Below are 23,031 nucleotides of genomic sequence, written 5' to 3'. Positions count from 1 at the left end.
ATTCTTTATGGATGGGTGTTTCTACTGTAGAGCCGTTTTTGTCGGTTTGTAGTAGACCCGAGCCTCCTTTTAGAAAGCTGAGACATTTTGGTGAGAACATTTTGGTATTTTGGAGGCGTGTGTCTAAGTGGGGTGCTGGGAATCCGGAGATTTGGTGTGCAGAGATTTCATTGGAGAGACGCGAGGAAGGAGATGATCTTTGGGGCTTCGTTGAGTGGTCAAATTCTCTCATCACACGTGATCATCTTTTCTCTCATTTCGATGATGTTTTATACTCTGTTTCAGTCAATCTCTAAACTAGAATCACATATTTCTTTTTCTTGGTATTGTGTTTTTCATCTTTGCATTCTAGTTTAATGATTTGATTTTGAATATAAAAATCTTTAGGAGCTTTTCTGTGAGATGCTTATATAGCAATCTTCTGTTTTGGAATTTTTCTGAGGTTAAATTATAATTGTCTCCACTCTTAACTATGACTTTATAATAAGCTTTGCAAATTCATAGACAAAGTATTAGCAGCTAATGAGCTTAGTGAAAGAAGAAATTAGCAAAAATTTCTCTAGTGAAAACATAGCATCTATTTGCTTACTGAGCATACCCGATTGTGGGTAATGTACCACCAATTTGTTTTCATTAGTCGGAATTTCAGTAAATGTAGGAAAAGGCAAGCCAAGACCACGGAAACTTGGAGCTCAAGTTACTCTTCTGAAGACTTACCCAATTGGAGTAAGCTTGGTTATTGAGCCTCTCAATGATGGGCACTATTCAGTGAAGTCTGCCTATCACTTACTTCGTAATCAACCTAAAAATTCTGGAGGATTTTGTATAATCCTCCCTCTGTTATATAGTCATTAAGGGGCCATAAATTTTGTTGGAAAAGGATTTATCTATATAATGTCTTAATAGGAAGCTTATCAGAAATGTTAAAATCTTCTTGTTATTTCAATGTATTAAGAATATAGAAAATGAGAAATAATTTTTTCTTGTAAAATAAGAAATGGTATGACCAAAATTTTACAAAAGACTTTCTTAATTGCCATTTTGAGTGTATTGGTTGGTTTGAAAGATGTAGATCGAAGTTACAAACAATTTTTCTTTTTACAAACAAAATAATCATGATTTAAGAAAAATAAACTAGACAAAGAAGGAGAAAATTGTTTTAACTTTATTATATATACCACATTAATAACAATATATGAGTTATTGTCATTGTATTTTTCTTTTAAACATACAAAAACAAAAAACAGAACATGAATAAGATTAGATGGTGTTAGTAAGTTAAAAATTTCTGTGCTTGTAGTCATATTATTATCTTTCTTTTTTAACCCTTTCTTTTCTTAGCAGAAAAAAAAAGAAAGACAGAAGTTGAAGAACCCAGTGACCAAAAACCAAAAACCCAGAGTTCTTTCACATCTTGTAATGAACCTGTACTTTGGGAAGAAGCAGACACAAAAGCTTCCGAGGTCGTTGCAATTACTGCAGCAACAAAGCTTCCTCTTCCTTCTTCATAACTTCGAGCTGTCTTTTTGCATACTTCATGATGAGAACAGTTGTCAAAACAGTTGCTACAAAACCAAGAATGTTGAGGACAATCTGAAGAATCGACATTCCCTTTTGTTCCTCAGTTGATGCATCTGCCAATTTCCTTATAAGAATCCCTCTGCAAAACACACAAAACTATCAAAATGCTAAACTAAACCATAACTAGTGAAACTGCAAGACATTTTTACAAACTTACGTATAGATTGCGACAAAGTTCTCTGGCACCATGCCTAAGATAGAGCCTGCGATGTAAGGACCGTACTTTACACGAGTAGCAACAGCGCAGTAGTTATAAACAACGTAAGGGAACGGTGAAATCCGGATTAAGGTTACAGCTCGAAACTGGTGAAACCAGTTACCTCCACCAGCAGCTCTCAACATTGCAGCTTGATCCGGATATCTTTCTAACCAACCCTGCAAACAATACGATTCAGTTTCATCAAATATGAAGAAACTGTTGCTCAGGGATATATAAACTGATTTTCAAGGTGAGAAACATACTTGGATTTTGTGGCAGAAGAGATAGCTGATGAAATAAGGAAGAGACACACCAATAGCTATAGCTGGAAAAGTGAGGAGGAAGCCATAGACATAACCAAATGTGATCCCAGCCACCCACATTGACGGTGTAGACGGAAGAAGTATTATAGGGAATAGTGCGACAGATGCGAAAACAAAAAGACCGAGAACAGGGTGTGTAAATGTCCTCATCTCCCATTTTATGAGAGGGATAAGCTCCTGCAACAAAGGAAACAAACAAAAAAAAAAGGATAATGCCATAATTAGTAACAGAGCTTAAAAGATGTTACTGAATGGATCTATCAAGATGTATAGATTTAGGCCACAGAACAATTCTGCTTAACTTTCCATCTATAAGTGATTGGAAAAATTCCACACTCCTGAGCTAATTGCAGCTATAAAGAGATCCAATTCGCATGAACCAATCTTATAAAGGAGCCTACTTTCTGCTCTACAAGAATCATACAGACTTGTGGCCAGTACTTAGGATCTTACTGGAGAAGTGATGAACAGTTGTTGAAACCCTAATCAAAACTCAATTGAAAAAGAACGAAACTTTCCAAAGAGCATAACAGAGAATTTCTGGGAACAAGGAACTAGATTTTAATGGAGAAAATTAAAAAAAAAAAAACCTTATCCATGATTAAAGGAGCGATCCATTTGTAAGCAACGAGTGCCAAAGCAGCTAGAAACGTGAATAAAAGAGCAAGCTTGATCCAGAACCAAACAGATCTTTTCCGACCACAAGAAGAAGAAGAACACGGAGATGAATCTTCTTCCTCTTCCTGTTCTGCTTCTTGTCGCCCCTGTTCTTCAAACTCGTCACTGAGTTTAGCATAATGCCCTGATTTCTCAATTTCGTCTTCTTCAACTCTCACTCGCAGCTCAGAAACCGTATCGTCCTCCTCGAAATAAGTCATCGGAACAGAGACGGCAACCAAAAAAAAGACCTCAGATTACTAATCGACTGGATTCTCCGATCGTTTTTCTGAGAAGACGGGAGGAAAACCCAGTGATGGAAAAATAGAATTAATCAACGAATCGAAAGAGACCTGAGCGTGAAGAAGAATCGAAAACAAATAGAGAAGATTTTTTAGTGTGATTTGATTTGACAATCAAAGTGAAACAGATTGGAGCTTTCTCTTTTGGTTGTTTATGACATTTGCTTGACGCTTGTTCCATTCTTTCCATTTTATTTATTTATTGATTTCTTCCTTTCCTTCTTACTTTATTTTCTTACTGCTATTCCCTTTCAAATAAATTGATATATATATATATATATATATATATATATATATTGTGACAAAAAAAAATTAATATATATATATATATATTTTTTTTTTTAAATTTAACCGATCAGTTGACTAAAAATAATAATAAAATATTTAACCTGAAATACTTAGATCAGAATGGACTCAGAAGATTTTTTATCAGTTACTTCATATGGGAACATTGGAGTGAAAAGTTGTTATTTAGATATAACAAAAGAGTACCGGTAAGAGCAGAGCTGGCCCTGAGGCCAAGCAGTACAAGTATAGGCTTGTGGTCTTATTTTTTTACATAAAATTTTTCTTTAACTTGCGGCTATTTTTTCTTTTAGTTATAAAATTATTCAATTTCTTTAGTTAAAAAACGGTCTATTTATTTTTTTTAGCTTGCGGCCACTTAAAACTCAGAGCCGGCTCTGGGCAAGAATTTGCTTCAATCAAATACCTTTAAAAAATCATAAATATATTTCAAATTGCATGCATTTAAAGTTAAATATGTTAAAAGTATTCAATTGTTAAGGATATAAACATTTGATTACTTATACCGTGTTTACAACGAGGACTCTGTCACACTCGACCAGTTGTTTAAGAAGGGACTCAACGATTTGCAAATCAAAAGTTGAGGTGGCTGTACATACACGTGTCACATAATGGGAGATTAGTTGCCTTTTTAAAAGTAGTTTGTCGCGAGTTTCGTGATTTCATACTTACTCTTAAAGCGAATATGAGACCATACATATCCCTCCACCTCGCATAATCCACTGCGGTCGACATTCCGTATTACGTGTGGACCCGCAATTGCAATTTCCTCCACCCTAAATTTTGCCCATACATAAAAATAAAATATCTAACGATTTTGACAAATATTCGTTCTTACGTAAACTAAACATAACGGTCAAGATTTTCTAGTTTTTATAAGAAAAATTGATGAATTGAATAACATTATTACCGATAATTACTAACATTTAAATACATAAATATAAATTTGATCACACTAATATCTTCTCCTCCTTGGTTCTCTTACAATCTGGTTCTTTATCACCACCACATCGCACCCTCTTCGGTCTAACATCATCAGTGACATCATCAAGACCGTATGAACAGATTGGTTCGGTCTTCAAACCCAACTGAACTAGATTTGTCTTCTTCAACAACATACAATCATCATCATCAGGAACATACACTAAACTCATCCCACATTTAATCACTTCACAAATCTCTAGATTCTCCCTCGTTTCACCATCCGTCGCATAGAACTCGAACGAAGCTTTCGCGTAACAGCAATTATTACTCTCTCCATGGAGTTTCTTCACGTGGAAGCAACTGTTGTATCCCATGAAAACATGGTCAGAAGTAAGCTTTCTAGGTTCATTGCAAAGTGATCCACACGGTTCGTTCCAGCCTGCGAGAGTAAAATCAAATCTTGTGAAGGAACCGTCTTGGTTCTCGAATTTTCCCAAACACTTTACCGAGAAACGTTTTGCGCAGTCGTTGTAGTCTTTAAACGAGACAACTACAGATAAGGCAAGTCCAACAAAGCCAGTGTCACACCAATGCGGAGGCAATGGGATTTCTAGTGAATGTCCTAGTCTTTGGTGGCAGAACCAACTCGGTATTTCATTCGCCGGGTAACAGATTCCAACCAGAGGCTCTGGGATGAATCCCTGCAAAAGACATACGATAAAATTATGTTCTCAATACAATGGTGAAGGGGAGAGGAGGGAGAGGGAAGGATAAAAAGAAACAATACCCGATAGTAACGTTTAACAGATGCATTAGCCATCAACTGACTTTTGTTTCGAGCATGACCCACGAGACTCTCTTGTGCATCTTGGTTCAGTTTGTAACAATTGCTAAAGATGAACATAGAATGGATGCGTTCTCCTACTGTGAGAGGCGTTAATGGATATGCCAAAGTTTCAAGTGATTCGCACTCGTGTGCATCAAGATATTGCAGGTTTTGTGGAAGGGCTGGTAAAGACTTTAGCATTTTGCAATACTTTAGATCAAACCATTTCAGATTGTGAAGTTTGTTGAAGCTCTCTGGTAGATTCTCGATGTCGTTTCCGCTTACGCACAAAGACTGCAATGAGGAAAAACCGCCAATATTATCTGGGAGTTTGTAGAGACTGCACCTTGAGAGGTAAAGATCTGTTAACTGAGAGCAGCTCAATGGAGGTGGCAAGAAGGACGTGCTAAAAGAAACTTCACTCTTAGTTCCACATAACGAAAATGTCTTGATATTGTTCAAATGCATCATATTTGGCATCTCAGTGATGGCTGTATTATCCAGAAGTAAAATCTCCAAAGATTCTATGTCTTCTTTGATTTCCGGAAAAACCTCTAACTGTGAGCAGCCTGAGAGTATCAGCTCTTGTAGACATTTCAGCTTATAAAGATCAGAAGAAACATGCTTCAGCTTTTTGCAGTTCTTCAGATTCAGCAAAGCAAGTTTTCTCAAGGTTTCAATGGGCTCGGGAAGACTCTTTAAGGCAGTGCCATCTAAAAGTAGAACTTCAACATTTTCGGAGATCAGTGAGAATTTCTTTAAGCTAGAGCAGCCACTGAGAATAAAAGTTTGCAAGGATTCATATTTTAATCCTTTTGGAAGACTCCTAAGGCTTGTGCAGTCCCTGAGATTGAGGTAAACAAGCTTCTCCAAACAATTCATTGATGATGGCAGCTTCTTCAAACTTGTACATCCTTCTAGATTCAATCTCTCAAGATTTTGAGCATTAGCCAAACCTGCACACAGGCGTAAATTCAAGCAGTGACTGAGGTCGACCCATTTGAGCATTCCAGCATCCTGTGACAAAAAAAAAAAAAACAACCACAAGTCAAATCATATATCCAAATCAGCATTCAAGAGTTTGACTTACGACTGATGAAAACTACACAAACATATATATATACCTTGTCATCGTCCCAAATTTCTTCTAATACACTATGTGGCAATTTAAGGTCTACAAGGTTCTTGGGGTCGAAGTCCAGGCATACTCTGTAGCGGGTATCCATGCCAGTGTAGATATGTAAGCTCATTAGGAAGGAAATCAAGCCCCTTCCGCAAGCGCAGTTTAAACTCCGCTTCACATCCACGAGAACAACGAGAATCATAAATTTTCAGATATCTGAGATTGTCCATTCCTTTGAAAGCTTTGGCACTTAAACGCATTGCTCCTAGTTTTAATGTGTCGAGGAAAATCCCTCTAATCTTGTTACTTCCCTATGAATCAAGTGGTAGATACACAATGGTTAAGTCAAAGCAAGAGGCTAAATTATAAGACTAATGGTATATGACAAAATATCACCAAAGATATACCATTACCAAGCCTTTGGTCAGCAAGTCACGAAATTGCACTATCCCATAGTCTGATATACCATTTGCTATGGATGCCATACTGTGATAGCCACCTAAAGTCACTTATTGTTATGGTTTCTGCTTTTAAGCTTATCTCCTTGCCCATCGTCTGCAACATGTCATGCATCTCGATGCGATTATTAGAAAGAGTAATCAAACACTTGTCAATTAGATCCTCTATCACGCTAGACACATCGACACCATGACCGTTCAGAACGCTTCTCACGTAATCCACCTTCTCTGATCTGAAGAAACATGCAATATCCAGAAAAACATTCCTCTGCACAAAGTTAAGCTCCTCATAGCTTGTTTCCAGAACTTCGTATATATCTCCATGTGATATACTCTTCAGTCTATCCAGCTTAGCTTCCCAGTACAGATTATCCCTCTCACAAAGATCAGATCCTAACACTTTAAGAGCCAAAGGGTGGCCTTTAGCATAATCCAGAACCATATTTGTCAAACTCTTAAACTCTTTCGAAGGGCAAGAACCATTAAATGCATTCAGACTAAAGAGTTTCAGGGCTTCTCTATCATTCAATTTTGGGAGCACATATTTCCGTCCTTTGATAGTCTCGATCAGTTTACTGTCTCTAGTAGTTATAATAACTCTACTTCCTCCTTGATACCATTTGCAATGCCCCATAAGATATCTTATTTGCTTTTCATCATTCACATCATCAAGCACAATAAGCAGCCTCTTGCTCTTAAGCCGGCGCTCAAATCTCTCATGTGCATATCCAGGAGCTCCAATCTCAAGATCTCTATCATTTAGTAGTGTAGAGAGGAGTTTCTGCAGCAAAGATTCTAATCCGCTTCTACCTGAATTTTCACGGATGTTTGTAAGAAAGCAGCTACCGTCGAATTGTCCTCGCATCCGTCCATACAAGCAATCAGCAAGAGTAGTTTTACCAATCCCACCCATCCCAACAATGCCAATGATTTGAACAGAATCCAACTCATTGCATGATAAAAGCTTTTCTAGAATCCGTAGACGCGATTCGACTCCCACAAGACCTTCGTTCCCACTTGGAGCCAAATCATTCAGCTTCTTGAATGTGTCAACAGCAATTTCATCCACAAGTTTTGCTTCAGACGTGCTAAACAGACATGAAGATGAAGCTTGATTTAGGATAAATCACTAACCAGAGAGCAGAAAACATCTCTATAAAGATAAAGGACAAAATGATATGCAAGCAAGGAAACTTTGAGCAAAAGGACTGAGAATGTTTCTTTTCATGACACTAGTATAGATCTAGATATTTCAGAAAGTATAGTATGAAGAGTTAACCTAATTTCTTTGACTACATAGCCGAGAATGTTGGATGCTGTGGCAAGAGCAGCCCTCCACGACGAAATCTCCTCCGCCGTAACTCCGGGAAAAGTCACTTCCGGTACCTCGAACGGCACCGCGAAACTCTTCTCTTGCTTCTCGACATCCGATTTGTCGACTTTGTAGAGGATCTTCATGTTGTAGGTGGGCTGAGCACAGCCCCTTTTCGTAATTTCATTTAGGCCATTAGCGAAATGAAAGCCAAGTAAGATCGAAGACCACCAAATCCATGCGCGAAGAGTGAAACGAGGTCGTTCGGGGAGATGACCTTTTTATATCAAAAGAGCAGCTCGCCACCTCGACACGGATGGGACAGCTCGCCACGTCGACGTAGATAAAACAGCTCGCCACGTCGACGTAGATGAAACAGCTCGCCAGCACGACGTTCTAATAGACGGTCGGTCAGGTCTAACTGCCCGGCCGCCCAAGCTACTCTGACCGAGATGTAACCTAATTTGAGCACTATAAATAGCCCTATAACTTCATTTATTACCGGATCCGTAATCTGAAATAGAGACAAAAATACTCGAGACTTATAATCATAACTCTTATCTCGCTTAGTTACCTCGTTCAAGAAATACTCACATCGATATCACCCCTAATTAATCAAGAATCTCCGAGCTCCACTTAGACATATTTACTAAAGTGACCTCGCGTGCGGATACAATACAACAATTGGCGCCCACCGTGGGGCTAAAAGATTTCTTTCTACGCAAAGAGGGGCTCGATAATGTAAGGAATTCAAATCAACGAGACAACTAATCTACCCTTCTCAACTACAGCCGTGGAGGGACTTCACACATCACCGGTTAACAATCCAGAGACCTCGAATAGGCAGTCACCAGCGATGAATCCTGTGGAAAACGCAACCTCGCGTCCAGAATCGCAAGACGTAAACCAAAGCACACCAGCTCCTGTTGACGTCGCGACATTATTTGCGACAATGATGGCTTGAATAGAAGAGCTGAATCAATAGACAAGCGCTCGCCTGAACGAGCTCGCCGCGGCACAATTTTCTTGTCAAGATCAAGTCAACATATTACACTCGTCAGAGACCCAAGCCCCAGAGAGACGAGCCCAAAAAATTCAACGCGTACAGCGCGCTTTATTCGGAGATTCACCCGCACCACCAACAACAGAAAATCATCCAACCTCGAACTGCGATGAGGTAAACATCGGAGCTCCCGAACACGAAACGCGTCGACTTCAGATAAGAAACTCACAGCAAGACGAAGAAATGCTCGAGATGCGAGCTAAATTGCGAGCCATGACCTCGCTTGTACATCAAGCAACTAGCTCGGCACCTGAGATCAACCGTGTGTTGAAAAAAAGCCAAAGCACACCGTTCACGACCCGAATCACCGATTTCCCGATAAGAACTCAAGTGAAGTTCAACCTCCCGACGTATACTGGCAACTCGGATCCAAGCTAATTCATGACCGCGTTCAGCATTCAAATGGGCCGAGCACGATTCACTCCCGAGGAGAAAAATGCAGGATTTTGCCAACTGTTCGTCGAAAATCTCAGCGGTGCGGCCCTCGTCTGGGTTCTCCAAGTTAAAAGGTGAACTCGATTGACAGCTACCAAGCATTGTCGACTGCATTCCTCAAGAAGGTACATGATGTATAATCCAAGGTGCAGTTTCCCAGTGCCGACCTCTATCAGATCAAACAAGGCGAAAAAGAATCCCTTCGGTCTTTCATCGGTAGGTTCAACACGATCGTCTCTCGGATCACCGTAATAGACGAAGCATCGCTGCCAGCTCTTCGGAATGCCCTGCGAATCGATTCGAAGTTTCGGGACAGCCTCAAGTTCAGCAAACCCCGAACTCTCGAAGACGCGCTTCACCGTGCCACCTTATACATCGAGGACGAGGAAGAAAAAGAGATTGTGTCACCAGCAAAAGCTGCGCCGAAGCAGCAATCCCACAAAGAAATCCCCAAACAAGATTATCAGGAACCTCGACAACACCTCGACAATAACTATCGAGGTGACAATCGCCGAGGAGCGACGTATAACATCAGCACTCCACAACAACAAAATCGCCAATATCAAAACCAATCGAACACCTGGCAACGAGGAGATCGCGGGGAGACACGACCTTTCTGCGACTATCATAACAAGTATGGTCACCCAACCGCGATGTGTCGTGAGCTACAGGCCTATTTGCTCGCCAAATATCGAAAGGGGGAGATCGCGTTAGCAAACCAGCCCCAAAACACCGCGCCGCGAAATAACGAAGCTCGACCAACGGCTCCCACCGATCAACTTCCACCCCCTCCCCCAACGAACGAGCGATCCAACGACGATCCTGCAAAGAGAGACCGAGGTAATCAACCTCGGGACGATACTCCTCCGACATCTCGAAAAAAGGTGTTCTTTATTATGGGAGGCCTGGCGACATGCAACGACTCCGTTAGATCGATTAAAAAATACGGACGCCAAGTCATGCTTGCCCAGAAATGGCAGGTCAAAAACCCCAAAACTGCAGAAAGTGATGCGATCACGTTCACCGAAGCCGACACGGAAGGAGTCGACATGCCACACAACGATCCTCTTGTGGTCGAGCTGCGGATCGCAGATTGCAAAGTATCTCGGATACTGGTCGATACAGGGAGCTCAGTAGACCGGATTTTCAAAGAAACACTCGACAAAATGGAATTGGCGAACCATCACCTCAAGTCCTCGGTTAAGCCACTTACAGGATTCGACGGAGATACGGTTTAATCGCTCGGGACGATCAGGCTTCCAGTTTACGCGGCAAAGACGACTCACCTCGTCAAATTTGTCGTCGTCGACAAACCCGCCATCTATAACGTAATTTTAGGAACGCCCTAGCTGCAATCCATGAAGGCGGTGCCATCGACCTATCATCAATGCCTCAAGTTCCCAACCACGTTCGGGGTAAAAACCATCCGAGGTTCTCAGGAGATATCGAGACTCTGCTTCGCCGCCGAGCATAAGCTTTGGTTCAAATCCACGGTCCCAGCCAAGGCATGTCTTACGATCTTACCCGTAACTCAAACAGATTTGCCAACCCAAGAAAGACCCAAGCAGGAGCTCGTCGTCCAAGTAAACATCGACGAAAGTGCCCCCGAACGATGCGTAGGAATCGGAGCTGATCTAAAGGAGGAGATCAAGGTCGAGCTCGTACGACTTCTTCGCCGAAACGCATCGACATTCGCCTGGTCAGTAAGCGACATGCCTGGGATCGATCCCTCAATAACAAGTCCCGGGCTCAACATCGATCCTACTTTTAAACCGATCAAGCAAAAGCGAAGAAAGTTAGGTTTATAAAAGGCACAGGCCGTCAATGATGAAGTCGAACGTTTGTCGAAGGCCGGTTCGATCATCGAGGTCAAATATCCAGAATGGCTGGCAAACCCTGTTGTCGTCAAAAAGAAGAATGGCAAATGGCGAATCTGCGTAGACTTCACCGATCTCAATAAAGCCTGCCCCAAGGATAGTTTCCCTCTACCGCATATCGATTGAATCGTCGAGGCAACTGCAGGGAACGAGCTCCTGTCGTTCATGGACGCCTTCTCCGGATATAATCAAATCACTATGCATCCCGAGGATCGTGAGAAGACGTCCTTCATCACCGATCGAGGGACTTATTGTTATAAGGTAATGCCGTTCGGCTTAAAGAACGCGGGCGCAACGTACCAACGACTAGTCAACCACATGTTCGCCGATCAGTTGGGACGAACAATGGAGGTTTACATCGACGATATGCTAGTAAGGTCACTCACCGCCGGTGATCACATCGGCCATCTGCAAGCTTACTTCACCGTTCTAAATCAATACCAGATGAAGCTCAATCCGACTAAGTGTACCTTCGGGGTAACTTCCGGAGAATTCCTAGGCTACATCGTCACTAAACGAGGAATCGAGGCAAATCCGAAGCAGATCGATGCCCTAATCAATCTCCTATCACCTCGCAACACTCGCGAGGTCCAACGTCTTACCGGCCGAATTGCGGCGCTCAACCGATTCATCTCGCGATCCACAGATAAGTGTCTTCCGTTCTATCAACTTCTCGGTATCCGGCTTTGGAGAAACTCGCACTCGCGGTCATCATGTCTGCCAGAAAGCTACGACCCTACTTTCAATCCCATTCGGTCGTCGTCTTGACCAATCAACCACTTCGAACCATACTGCACAGCCCGAGCCAGTCAGGTCGCATGGCAAAGTGGGCTGTCGAGCTAACGGAGTATGATATTGAATATCGCAATAAGACAAGTGCTAAATCGCAGGTCCTCGCAGATTTTCTGGTAGAGCTTTCGCCAGAGCTAATCCAGACCGACCTACCTGACGAGAAGTGGTCCTTGTACGTCGATGGATCCTCCTCGTCCCGAGGCGCAGTTATCGGCATCCGCCTAGAATCTCCGACGAAAGAGATATTGGAGCAATCGTTCCGGCTCGAATTTCCAGCCTCCAATAATGAAGCAGAGTACGAAGCTTTACTCGCAGGACTACGTCTAGCGCAAAGAATCGGGGTCAAAAAAATCGAAGCTTTCTGCGACTCCCAGCTCGTTGCTAGTCAGTATAGCGGCGATTACGACACCAGAAACGACCGGATAGATTTGTATCTTAAAGCCGTCAAAAACCTCACTGATCGCTTTGAATTTTTCTCACTCACCAGAATTCCGAGGAGTGACAACACCTCAGCAGATGCACTAGCCGCCCTTGCATCGACGTCCGAACCACATCAAAGGCGCGTAATCCCGGTCGAAAGCATCGATTCCCCCAGCATCGTCCTACCTCGAGGAGTATGCACGGTTCGAGAACTCGAAGCGAACAGATTGGACGCCATCGAGTTACCTCCCCCGGAGGTCATCGATGAACCTGCCGAACAAGAGCCAGCAACCGAAGACTGGAGGATCGAAATCTTGCTCTACATTACAAACGGCCAAGTCCCACCCGACCGATGGGCAGCGAGACGCTTAAAAGTTCGAAGCGCTAAATACATTCAGTCACACGGCAACCTCTATCGTTGGAGCTCGACGGGCGCCCTGCTCAATTGTCTTCATGGCGAAGAGACACTCGATGTCATGCGGGAAACACATGAAGGAGCGTGTGGAAATCACTCCAACGGTCGAGCTCTCGCTCTAAAAATCAAGAACCACGGTCATTTTTGGCCGACAATGCTTACCGATTGCGATCGATTCGTAGCTCGCTGCGAGCAATGCCAACGACATGCGCCAATGATCCACGCACCAGCCGAGCTTCTGGCTGCTTCCTCGCCACCTTATCCCTTTATGCGATGGGCGATGGACATCGTCGGTCCACTTCCTCGATCCCGACAAACACGATTCATGCTTATCATCACCGATTACTCTACGAAATGGGTCGAGGCCGAATCGTACGCCAAAATCAAAGCAACCGACGTGAAGAACTTCGTCTGGAAAAACATCATCTGCCGCCACGGATTACCCTACTAGATCGTCACCGATAATGGCCCCCAGTTTATCTCCGACGTATTCGAGGACTTCTGTGCAAAATGGAAAATACGACTTAGCAAGTCAACACCGCGATATCCACAAGGAAACGGAAAAGCCGAGGCAACCAACAAGACTATCCTCGACGGCATCAAAAAGAGACTCGAGGATAAGAAGGGCTTATGGTCAGACGAGTTAGACGATGTCGTATGGTCACACCAAACTACACCGCGCAGATCGACGAATAAAACCCCTTTCTCGTTGTCTCATGGCATGGAAGCCTTAGCTCCCGCCGAAATCGGTCTACCAACCATACGCAGAACGATGTTGACATAAGACGAGAAAAAGAACGGAAGAATGATGAAGGATAGTCTCGATATGCTCGAGGAGGAGCGGGACCATGCTCTGTTACGTATGCAAAATTATCAGCAGCAAATCTCACGATATTACAACAAACGCGTGAAAGGTAGGCAATTCGAAGCTGGTGACCTCGTCCTTCGAAAGGTGTTCAAAAATACCGAAGAATACCGCGCCGGAAAACTGGGCGCAAAGTGGGAAGGCCCTTACCAAATCACCAACGTTATAAAGCCTGGCATTTACGAGCTGATGACGATGGACGGCGAAATGATAAAGCGATCGTGGAATTCGATGAACATCAAGCGGTACTACTACTAAACAAAAAAAAAAAAAAAAAAAAAAGACGCTCACCGAGCTATACTCGGTCGAGCTATATCTCTCGAATGTGAACTACGATCGGCTTGATCCCAGTTTGTTGGGTACGTAGGCAACCTCTTACGAGGTACAGCTATTAATAAAATTATATTTATACGATCTTTCACATTGACATCTTTCACATCGACATCCTAGCTAGATGTTCGATCCTCTAATACGCATTTCCCTACAATGCAAACTCTTAATAAATCCTAAGGAACAAAAACCTTACGATTATAAGAGAATAAGCCGGGACCAGTCCCGCATCCTTTCTTAAATCACCCGAATAACTACGTCGAGATCATTCTCACTATTCGGACACGATTAATGAAATAAAACAGGGTAAGCCGAGTCATACCTCGCAATTATTGTTCCCTTAAGCCGAGTTTCACCTTGCACTTATTGTTCCCTTAAGCCGAGTTTTATCTCGCACCTATTATTTTACTAAGTTTTATCTCGCATCTCGCTCCTCGCATCCATTATTTTCTTAGGTCAAGTCCCGCGCCTATCATTCGTAGGTATTGTTCCAAGAAGTAAGTTCTCACTTCGTTCCAATCTTTTTGAACCAATTTTCACCTCGTATCAAGCATTTCATCTCGAATCTATTATCATATAAGATGAGGATATCCGCATTAGTCGTTTTGTTTTTCTTAAGTACACCTCATATTTATTCTCTCTTTATAATTCAAATCGCGAGCTGATACTTCGGAAAAAGAGCATTCATTAATAAAGATAGGTCGGGTCATTACAAACGAGGCAAAATAAAAAAAAGTCAAAAGGGAAGAGGCAACAACAAGTAAGAAAAAGGCAAGTAAGGTCTATTCTTCAGGCTCATTACCGCCCTCGTGGTTCTCTTCTTCTTCGGCATCATCTCGATCCGAACCACCATCTGGAGTTTCAGGGTAAGGCGGAGGCAAGTCGCCTTCTTCCAGATCTGTGAAGCTGAGGTTCTCGAGCTTCTGTTTGCAATCGCGCTTCGACGATTCCAGCTCGGCTCTCAACTCAGCCTCAGACATCTCTTGCTCTTTTAAGAGATCGAGGCATTCCAATGTACCTCGAGCCTGAACTAGATCGAGCTTAACCTTCTCGATCGCCTCCTATTGAGCAACCCAAATCCTCAGCCGATCGATGCGACCGGAATACTTTGCCTCGGTATCCGCCCAAATTCGGGTCGTCTCCGCCTCGATTCTCTCATCAGCTTGTCGCTGTGCCCGGACGACCTCAGTGGCGACCGAGTTCTCGACCTGGATCTTGGCCTCATTGACGATCTGCAGGTTATTCACTAAATCGAGGTTCTCTTGCTTCATCGCCTCGATCTTGTCGGTTACCTCTTTAACCCCTACATCGAGCTGCTCCGCCTTCCTTTTCATGGTCTGCCAATTGTCCTCGGCGACCCTTCGCTCCTCAATGGCGGCGTCACGCTCTTTCACTGCCTTTTCGCCAGCAGCCTGGGCATCCTTTAGCCGAGCGGCACCATTCTGGAGCCAGCGCATGTACTGACCCCGCGCACGGTTGCAGCTCGCGATGAACTGAGAATAAAAGCAAAAAATATATCAGTCGAGCTCATAGATTAAAGCATAAAGTGAAGATTCCAGACATACCTTGAAGGCGAAGCTCGCCATATCTTTGAAAGCCCCATCGGTTCCAGAGGGGACCTCGGAAATGGAGCCCCTTATCATCCCGAACAGCTCTCCACATTTGTCAACATTGTTGACAAACGGTTCGTTCGACTCGGGGTACTCGAACGAAAAGCTCCAATCGATCTCTTTGGCCTTGTCAGTACCAGGTGGATCGACCCTAGGCCGTTTGCTCGTAGCCTCCGCTCCAATTTGTCCGCCATCATCGCCGTCCCCGGAAGTTTTCTTCTTTTTCCCTTTCGCCTTAGCCTCGGCAACCTCCTTCTTCTCGGCGAGGCGAGCAGTCTCGGCTTCTTCCTTCTTTTGGGCACGGCGAGCAGCCTCGACCTCCTTCTTTTTCTTCTCCTCGCGCTTCCTCTTCTTTTGCTTCTTCTCCTCGCGCCTTGCTGACTGTGTGGCTTCGTCGGCTTCATCATCCGGTTGCCGAGCTTCCACTTGGTCTTCAGCACTCTGAGCTTCGACCGCGTCTTCGGCAACGGGTTGAGGATCGACCTCAACCTCTTCTTGGGCCGGCACTGGCTCCGAGCGTGCAGGCCGAGAAGCAGAAGGACCCCGATCCTTACTCCCGCTCTTTTGGGCCTTTAGACGTGCAGCGAGGCTGGGCGCGTTAACTTGAATCGGAGCCATTGCAATCGCTCTTTCTCGCAAATTATTCTCCCTCCTCCAACTAGCTGGAACAAGAAATGCGTTAGGCGATGTCAATTGCAGAAGAAACATCAAGAATGTCGAACTTACCGTTAGTGATGCGGTTGATGGCAGCCTCGACTCTCCGACGATGAATGTCAGGCCACCTCTGAATGCCAACGGATCTGAGCTTTTGGAGGTTCTCAAAGTAATCTTCCGGATAAGCGTCGAGGTTAACGTTTCGATCTGCAAAGAAAAATCAAGGTGTAAGTACGATATAAAAGGAAAAATTGACAGTCGATCAAACAAGCGATCTACCAATTCTCTGGCTCCATTCGTTCCTAAAATTTCTAGCCGTGTCAACGACTAACGACTCATCGACCTTGGCATAGAAGAAAGACGCCTCCCAGTTCGATGTCTTATTCACGGGGTAAATAAGAGAACAGTTTTTCCCGGCTTTAATGGTATAAGTGCCTGGGATCGAGTTGTTCCTCTGAACAGTGGTCATCTCTTCGAAGAAGCGCCAGTCGACGTTAACCCCGACTTCACTCCCAAATAGGAGAGCTGGGACCATATATCGTATTCCTGCCGGAAGAATCTGCGAGAGAGCGATGCATCGCCGGTCTGCGTAATCCGTCAACAGCCTCGGCAACGGAACCCAGAGGTGACACATGCTGAACCAGGCCTCGTACAACGTGACCCAGCCGACCGGGGCTAGCCATGCACGATCATCGGGACCTGGCGATCTAAGCTCGCAGCAAAAGCCGTAAAGCGCCCGCATTTCTTCGAGGCGCTCCGGTGTCATTCGAGATCGAATGTCCACTAATCGGTTCTTGATGTTCCCCTTTCGTTTGGAACTCTTCTTTCGAGGTTTGGTTTGCTCGCCTTCCTCCTCGTTATCTTCCTCATCGACCCCGTCTTCAGCTTGCTCAACAGCATCTCCTTCACGAGAATCTTCGTCAACTTCGACCACTTGAAGATTCGAGGCCTCGCGCTGCGAGGAAGCACCATCAGGACGAAGTCGATCAGCCAATTCCACAAGTGGCGATTCTTCTCGGTCCGATTGACTTTCGGACCTCGACTGCGCCTCAGGAGAAGAGCTATTGTTCACAGAAACCTCTTGGTCCGACACGGACCCAGACTCTAAGCTCGACTCGATACGCTGACCTCCCAAAGACATTACTCGATGTCGGATAACAATAAAAACAAAATAACAAGAGGGCGAGTTCTAGAGAGAGAAAGGAATTCTAGAGAGAAGGGAGAGCAGAATTACCTTTTGTAAACGGAGAAGAAAATGAAAAGAAGAAGAGAAAAGCAGAATATATAAGGAAGAAAAAAAAACAGCGGTTACCGAGGAAAGTAATCATGATTCGGACGCTTCCCAGCACTTTATTTAATGGCGGATTCCACGCGCTTCCCGAAAATCACGCTTCCACTCGCGACTCTTCGCTGCTCGAGACGACCGTTACTTCTCGCGACTCTTCGCTACCTAAGATGACCGTTACTTATCGCGACTCTTCGCTACCCAAGACGACCGTTACTTATCGCGACTCTTCGCAACCCAAGACGACCGTTAAGTATCACCTCGATTCCGAAGACCCGACATCGATATCGAGGTCCAAGGAGATGAAAGTTCTCCAGCTCGATGCGTTGAATATCGAAGTACCATCTCCATCAACGGACTGGGGGGGGGACAATTGTTGTAGGTGGGCTGAGCACAGCCCCCTTTTCGTAATTTCATTTAGGCCCATTAGCGAGATGAAAGCCCAGTAAGATCGAAGACCACCAAGCCCATGTGCGAAGAGTGAAACGAGGTCGTTCGGGGAGATGACCTTTTTATATCAAAGGAGCAGCTCGCCACCTCGACACGGATGGGACAGCTCGCCACGTCGACGTAGATAAAACAGCTCGCCACGTCGACGTAGATGAAACAGCTCGCCAGCACGACGTTCTAATAGACGGTCGGTCAGGTCTAACTGCCCGGCCGCCCAAGCTATTCTGACCGAGATGTAACCTAATTTGAGCATTATAAATAGCCATGTAACTTCATTTATTACGGGATCCGTAATCTGAAATAGAGACAAAAATATTCGAGACTTATAATCATAACTCTTACCTCGCTTAGTTACCTCGTTCAAACAACTCCGAAATACTCATATCGATATTACCCCTAATTAATCAAGAATCTCCGAGCTCCACCTAAACATATTTACTAAAGTGACCTCGCGTGCGGATACAATACAACACTTCACAAGCTCTCGGAGGCACCATCGGGAATTGGCGCAGTTCTTGGAGAAGACGATGATTGCAATCTTCGATTTCTCGATTCTATCCAAAAGCGCAGTTAGATTATCCCCTCGACGGAGTTTGTCGTCAATGAAAGAGTCGATCCCTCTCAGGCGGAGCGCTTTTTGGAGATGACCGGTGAAGTTGTTGCGTGTGTCAAAGCCTCTGAAACTGAGAAACACATCGAGCTCTGCAGAGGAAGCAGAAGGAAGAGACTCCATGGAAGAGATCCTATTAATGAATCCGTCAGATCCAAAGATGCTGAAGCCTCCGCCTCCGTTATGGAAGCTGCGTTTCATAAACTCGCCGCGACTGACGATATTCACGGATTCAATGATCGAGGCGGATGATGGTTCTCTAATAGCAATCGAGCTCGTTGACGCCGCCACGAACACTCGAGTCCACACCTTAAGCTCGGCATCGTTCTCGCGGCTCGAGATCGTAGCGCTGGACGCCGACATCAACGAAAAAAGCTGGACCACGGAAGAGTTCAATCGGAGTATACTCCGGGAAGGGAAACGACCATTGCTCGTCGGAGATCTGACCGTGACGCTCAAAGACGGGGTCGGAGTGATCGGCGGCGATGTCGCTTTCACAGATAATTCGAGCTGGTCGAGGAGCCGGAAGTTCCGATTAGGTGCTAAAGTCACCGGAGGAGGAGTTGTGGAGGCCATAAGTGAAGCGTTCGTGTGCAAGGAACATCCAGGGGCAGGAGAATGTGAGTCAATTTGTAGATTAGCAGAGACTAATTTCATTCGACCAATATCATTTTGTACGTTTTGGTTATGCAGCTTATGGGAAACACTTCCCTCCGTATTCCGATTCTGAGGTCTTGAAGCTAGACGACATCGCCAAAAGCAGTGTTACAGAATCGAGTTTCGTTGGCGGTAATCTTTCCGATCACCAGGAACAGCAGTTTCAGATGTTTGGGTTTAGTCTTTCACCTCTCAGTGTCCACAAAGACTCACACAAGATTAAGAGGAGGCATAAGGTCATACACACCACCGTGTCGGATTTCATGAACGTGGTTCAGCGACTCACCGGGGATGTAAGATTTCCAGCAAGGCCCTCAATGCTGATGCAAGAAGATGAATTAAACATTGGCTTTGAAGAGTCTCAGAGCTTATATGTAGATGATGGACCGTTTGCTGATGCAAGTGATGTCTCTGCGGCTATAATCAAAGATTATGATGTCGTAATCAGATACAGGAGAGGGGACATAAGCAACGAAGATTTCATCAGCCATCTTCGTGCTGCCTTTTGCCGGAGAGGGATCTCTGTCAATGAAGAATTTCATGAAGTGGATGCAGTTCCAGAATGTAGGGTTCTGATCATATTCTTAACGAGCACATATGTCCCTTCCAACCTCTTAAACATTCTTAAACACCAACGAAAAGAGGTTCTAATTTTCGAAAGCCATTGATTTATGAGAATTGTATGAAAGTGTTTAGAAATATCTAATGTCATTTCACTGGTCTGCAATCATTTAGTTTATATAACTTTGATACTTCTTCCTTGTGTTTTTTTTTTTTTATGATTGTCTCGTCTGCTTTAATCTTATAATCTCGCAGGTCCGAATCTGAACTTATAGATGAGCTTGTCAGAGATGCTTTGAAGGTGCTGTACTCCAATGATAATGAGTTGATGATTGGGATGGATACGCAAGTAGATGAGATTTTGTCACTGCTATGCATTGACTCCCCAGATGTTCGCAGCATAGGTATATGGGGTACGGTTGGTATAGGAAAAACAGCCATTGCAGAAGAAATCTTTCGTAGAATCTCTGTCCAATATGAGACTTGTGTCTTCCTCAAGAACCTTCATAAAGAAGTAGAGGTCAAAGGGCACGATGCTGTGAAAGAGGAATTTTTGTCTAAAGTTTTAGAGATAGAACCACGTGTCATTCAAGTTTCCGACTTTAAAACAAGTTTCTTGAGGAGTAGGATTCAGTGTAAAAAGGTCCTCGTAATTCTCGACGATGTGAATGATTTCAGAGATGTTGAAACCTTTTCGGGGATGGTTAACTATTTTGGTCCAGGAAGCAGAATAATCATAACCTCTAGAAACAGACGTGTTTTCGTACAATGTAAAATCGATCATGTCTATGAGGTCAAGCCATTAGATATTTCTAAGTCTCTACTACTTCTTGAATGTGGGAGATCTCGAAGTGTTTTTTTACCTGAGGTTGACAAGACATTGTCACTTGAGCTGATCAAATTTTCAAATGGAAATCCTAAGGTTCTTCTATTCTTGCGTATATTGGTTAGAGAATGGAAACTGTTATCAGAAAAATTTCAGAAAACCTCTCCTATCTTCATTCCAGGTATATTCCAAAGAATCTGTTGTGATCTTGATGACTACGAGAGGAGTATATTTTTGGACATTGCATGTTTCTTTAGAAGGATGGATAAAGACGGCGTTGCAATGTTGCTTGATGGTTGTGGTTTCTCTGCACATGTTGGATTTAGAGGCCTTGTTGACAAATCACTGTTAACCATATCACACAACATGGTGGACATGCTCAGGTTTATTGAGGCAACCGGTCGAGAAATTGTTCGCCAAGAATCACCTGACAGGCCAGGAGACCGCAGCAGGTTGTGGAATTCCGAAGATATAAGGAATGTATTCATGCATGACTCTGTAAGTCATCATGAAGATATTTGGTCTATCTATTATGTTGTCCCCTAGGTTTGTTCTGGCTTAATTATTTTTGGAGGCTAACTTCTTTTCTCTTGGTTTTTCAGGGCACATCAGCTATTGAGAGCATTTTCCTGGACATGTCGAAGCTGAAAATGGATGGAAATCCCTATGTATTCAAAAAAATGTGCAACCTCAGACTGTTAAAATTTTATTGCTCTGAAGAGATAGAGAATCGTGGAGTATCTTTACCTCAAGGTCTTGAATATTTGCCAAGCAAGCAAAGGCTTCTGCACTGGGAATATTATCCTTTAAGCTCCTTGCCGCAAAGTTTTGATCCAATGAATCTTGTAGAGCTTAATTTGCCAAATAGCTCTGCAAAGAAACTTTGGAAAGGAAAAAAGGCAATGCTCATGATTTCTGTATCATCAAGTCAATGAATATGATAAACCATGAAGTGTGTTTCTGATGTTTGTTTATTTTCCTTTGCAGAGTCTAGAACAGCTTAAAAAGATGAGACTCAGCTACTCCTACCAGTTAGCAAAAATCCCAAGACTTTCAAGTGCGCTGAATCTTGAACATATTGATCTTGAAGGCTGTAACAGTTTAGTGAGTATCAGCAAGTCAGTTTCTTCTCTTAGAAAGCTTGTGTTTCTAAATCTGAAGGACTGCTCGAATCTGGAGAGTATTCCATCTACGGTTGAATTAGAATCTCTTGAGGTTTTGAATCTTTCTGGCTGTTCGAAGCTAGAGATTTTCCCGGAGATCTCACCAAATGTGAAACAACTTTACATGGGTGGGACTATGATTCAAGAAATTCCGTCATCGATTAAGAACCTGGTATTGCTCGAAAAACTGGACCTGGAAAACAGCAGACACCTCGTGACTCTTCCAACCACCATCTGCAAGTTGAAGCATCTTGAAACACTAAATCTTTCAGGCTGCTCAAGTCTTGAGCGGTTTCCAGACTTGTATAGAAAGATGAAATGCTTAAAGTCTCTGGATTTAAGCAGGACGGCGCATTAAAGAGTTATCCTCCTCCATCTCATATCTGACTGCCCTTGAAGAACTGAGATTCGTAGACTGCAAGAACCTAGTAAGATTGCCTGATAACGCATGGAGCCTAAGATTCAAGGTTGAATTTCGCCAGATTGATGCACAGCAGTTTTCAAAACTGTGGAATAGATTTGGATGGCTCAAAAAAGTACAAATCTCTTAGTTTCTACTTCAACTCTGTTGAATGGACGCAACATAGAGTGTACAGTATTTACCATCTCCAATGTAAAAACTGAGCAGAACTAATGGCTGAATCTGCGAAAGTCTGATTGAATGTAGAGAGTCTGATATTCCTTGAGTAGTTATCTAGTGGCTGAATATGCTTTCATCATCTGAAGATGAATGAAAAATATGGCTTTGTGTGCCCGTTTGCTTCTCTATTCAAGAACTTTATTTCTCAGATATCATTTTTTTTGTAGTCTTTTGTTTCTTCTTTTGCAAAAGCCAACAGGGTTGTTTATCTCTTGTTATCACAATACACATCGATCAGGATTCTAAACCTTAATCTTAAAAGTCTAGACTAAGATGACTTAATTTTGGCTTTAGTCTGTTATTAGTTTTACAATCTAATCAACATATCTATATATAAAGACGACTAGACTACTTTTGACTCAAAAAG

At 43.5% G+C, this 23,031-nt stretch overlaps 7 protein-coding genes across 9 annotated transcripts; 3 read left to right on the top strand and 4 right to left on the bottom strand.

Annotated features, from left to right (window-relative positions):
* Positions 1 to 1,154: 1,154 nt before the first annotated feature.
* On the bottom strand, positions 1,155 to 3,222 carry LOC18014530. Of its 2 annotated transcripts, XM_024154756.1 has the most exons (5): positions 2,694 to 3,222; positions 2,044 to 2,280; positions 1,902 to 1,956; positions 1,739 to 1,784; positions 1,155 to 1,660 (listed from the first exon to the last, which is right to left on the bottom strand). In XM_024154756.1, exons 1-5 carry the CDS (start codon positions 2,979 to 2,981, stop codon positions 1,474 to 1,476), a joined length of 813 nt encoding a protein of 270 aa, XP_024010524.1. In that variant the 5' UTR covers positions 2,982 to 3,222; the 3' UTR covers positions 1,155 to 1,473. The 2 variants fall into 2 exon arrangements, with proteins under 2 accessions (XP_024010524.1, XP_024010523.1); XM_024154755.1 differs by having other exon boundaries at positions 1,739 to 1,956; positions 2,694 to 3,221.
* Positions 3,223 to 4,218: 996 nt separating this feature from the next.
* Positions 4,219 to 8,117, bottom strand: LOC112081424 (disease resistance-like protein DSC1). Of its 2 annotated transcripts, none has more exons than XM_024154082.1 (5): positions 7,979 to 8,117; positions 6,649 to 7,787; positions 6,243 to 6,552; positions 5,080 to 6,135; positions 4,219 to 4,993 (listed from the first exon to the last, which is right to left on the bottom strand). In XM_024154082.1, exons 3-5 carry the CDS (start codon positions 6,441 to 6,443, stop codon positions 4,319 to 4,321), a joined length of 1,932 nt encoding a protein of 643 aa, XP_024009850.1. In that variant the 5' UTR covers positions 6,444 to 6,552; positions 6,649 to 7,787; positions 7,979 to 8,117; the 3' UTR covers positions 4,219 to 4,318. The 2 variants fall into 2 exon arrangements, with proteins under 2 accessions (XP_024009850.1, XP_024009849.1); XM_024154081.1 differs by having other exon boundaries at positions 6,655 to 7,787.
* Positions 6,674 to 8,157, bottom strand: LOC18014506 (disease resistance-like protein DSC1). The gene is made up of 2 exons (XM_024154446.1): positions 7,979 to 8,157; positions 6,674 to 7,787 (listed from the first exon to the last, which is right to left on the bottom strand). The coding sequence occupies exons 1-2, from the start codon at positions 8,155 to 8,157 to the stop codon at positions 6,674 to 6,676; spliced, it is 1,293 nt and encodes a 430-aa protein (XP_024010214.1).
* Positions 8,158 to 9,455: 1,298 nt separating this feature from the next.
* Positions 9,456 to 10,747, top strand: LOC112085252. Its single transcript, XM_024154445.1, has 2 exons — positions 9,456 to 9,566; positions 9,662 to 10,747. Exons 1-2 carry the CDS (start codon positions 9,456 to 9,458, stop codon positions 10,745 to 10,747), a joined length of 1,197 nt encoding a protein of 398 aa, XP_024010213.1.
* A 1,457-nt stretch (positions 10,748 to 12,204) lies between these two features.
* Positions 12,205 to 13,464, top strand: LOC112085251. Its single transcript, XM_024154444.1, has one exon. It carries the CDS (start codon positions 12,205 to 12,207, stop codon positions 13,462 to 13,464), a length of 1,260 nt encoding a protein of 419 aa, XP_024010212.1.
* A 1,526-nt stretch (positions 13,465 to 14,990) lies between these two features.
* Positions 14,991 to 17,613, bottom strand: LOC112085250 (meiosis-specific protein ASY2-like). The gene is made up of 6 exons (XM_024154443.1): positions 16,752 to 17,613; positions 16,545 to 16,679; positions 16,197 to 16,480; positions 15,774 to 16,106; positions 15,321 to 15,701; positions 14,991 to 15,269 (listed from the first exon to the last, which is right to left on the bottom strand). Exons 1-6 carry the CDS (start codon positions 17,611 to 17,613, stop codon positions 14,991 to 14,993), a joined length of 2,274 nt encoding a protein of 757 aa, XP_024010211.1.
* Positions 17,614 to 18,683: 1,070 nt separating this feature from the next.
* On the top strand, positions 18,684 to 22,812 carry LOC18014319 (probable WRKY transcription factor 19). The gene is given in 6 exon segments (XM_024154084.1): positions 18,684 to 19,437; positions 19,511 to 20,118; positions 20,151 to 21,359; positions 21,464 to 21,760; positions 21,849 to 22,373; positions 22,375 to 22,812. Coding segments are annotated over 6 exon segments (3,339 nt in total). The 5' UTR covers positions 18,684 to 18,938; the 3' UTR covers positions 22,576 to 22,812.
* The last annotated feature ends 219 nt before the right edge of the window (positions 22,813 to 23,031 follow it).

Source organism: Eutrema salsugineum, unplaced genomic scaffold, assembly GCF_000478725.1.
Source record: "Eutrema salsugineum unplaced genomic scaffold, Eutsalg1_0 scaffold_3, whole genome shotgun sequence".
Taxonomy (NCBI): domain Eukaryota; kingdom Viridiplantae; phylum Streptophyta; class Magnoliopsida; order Brassicales; family Brassicaceae; genus Eutrema; species Eutrema salsugineum.
Note: the sequence above shows the minus strand (reverse complement) of the source record. Positions and strands in the feature narration are given on the sequence as shown.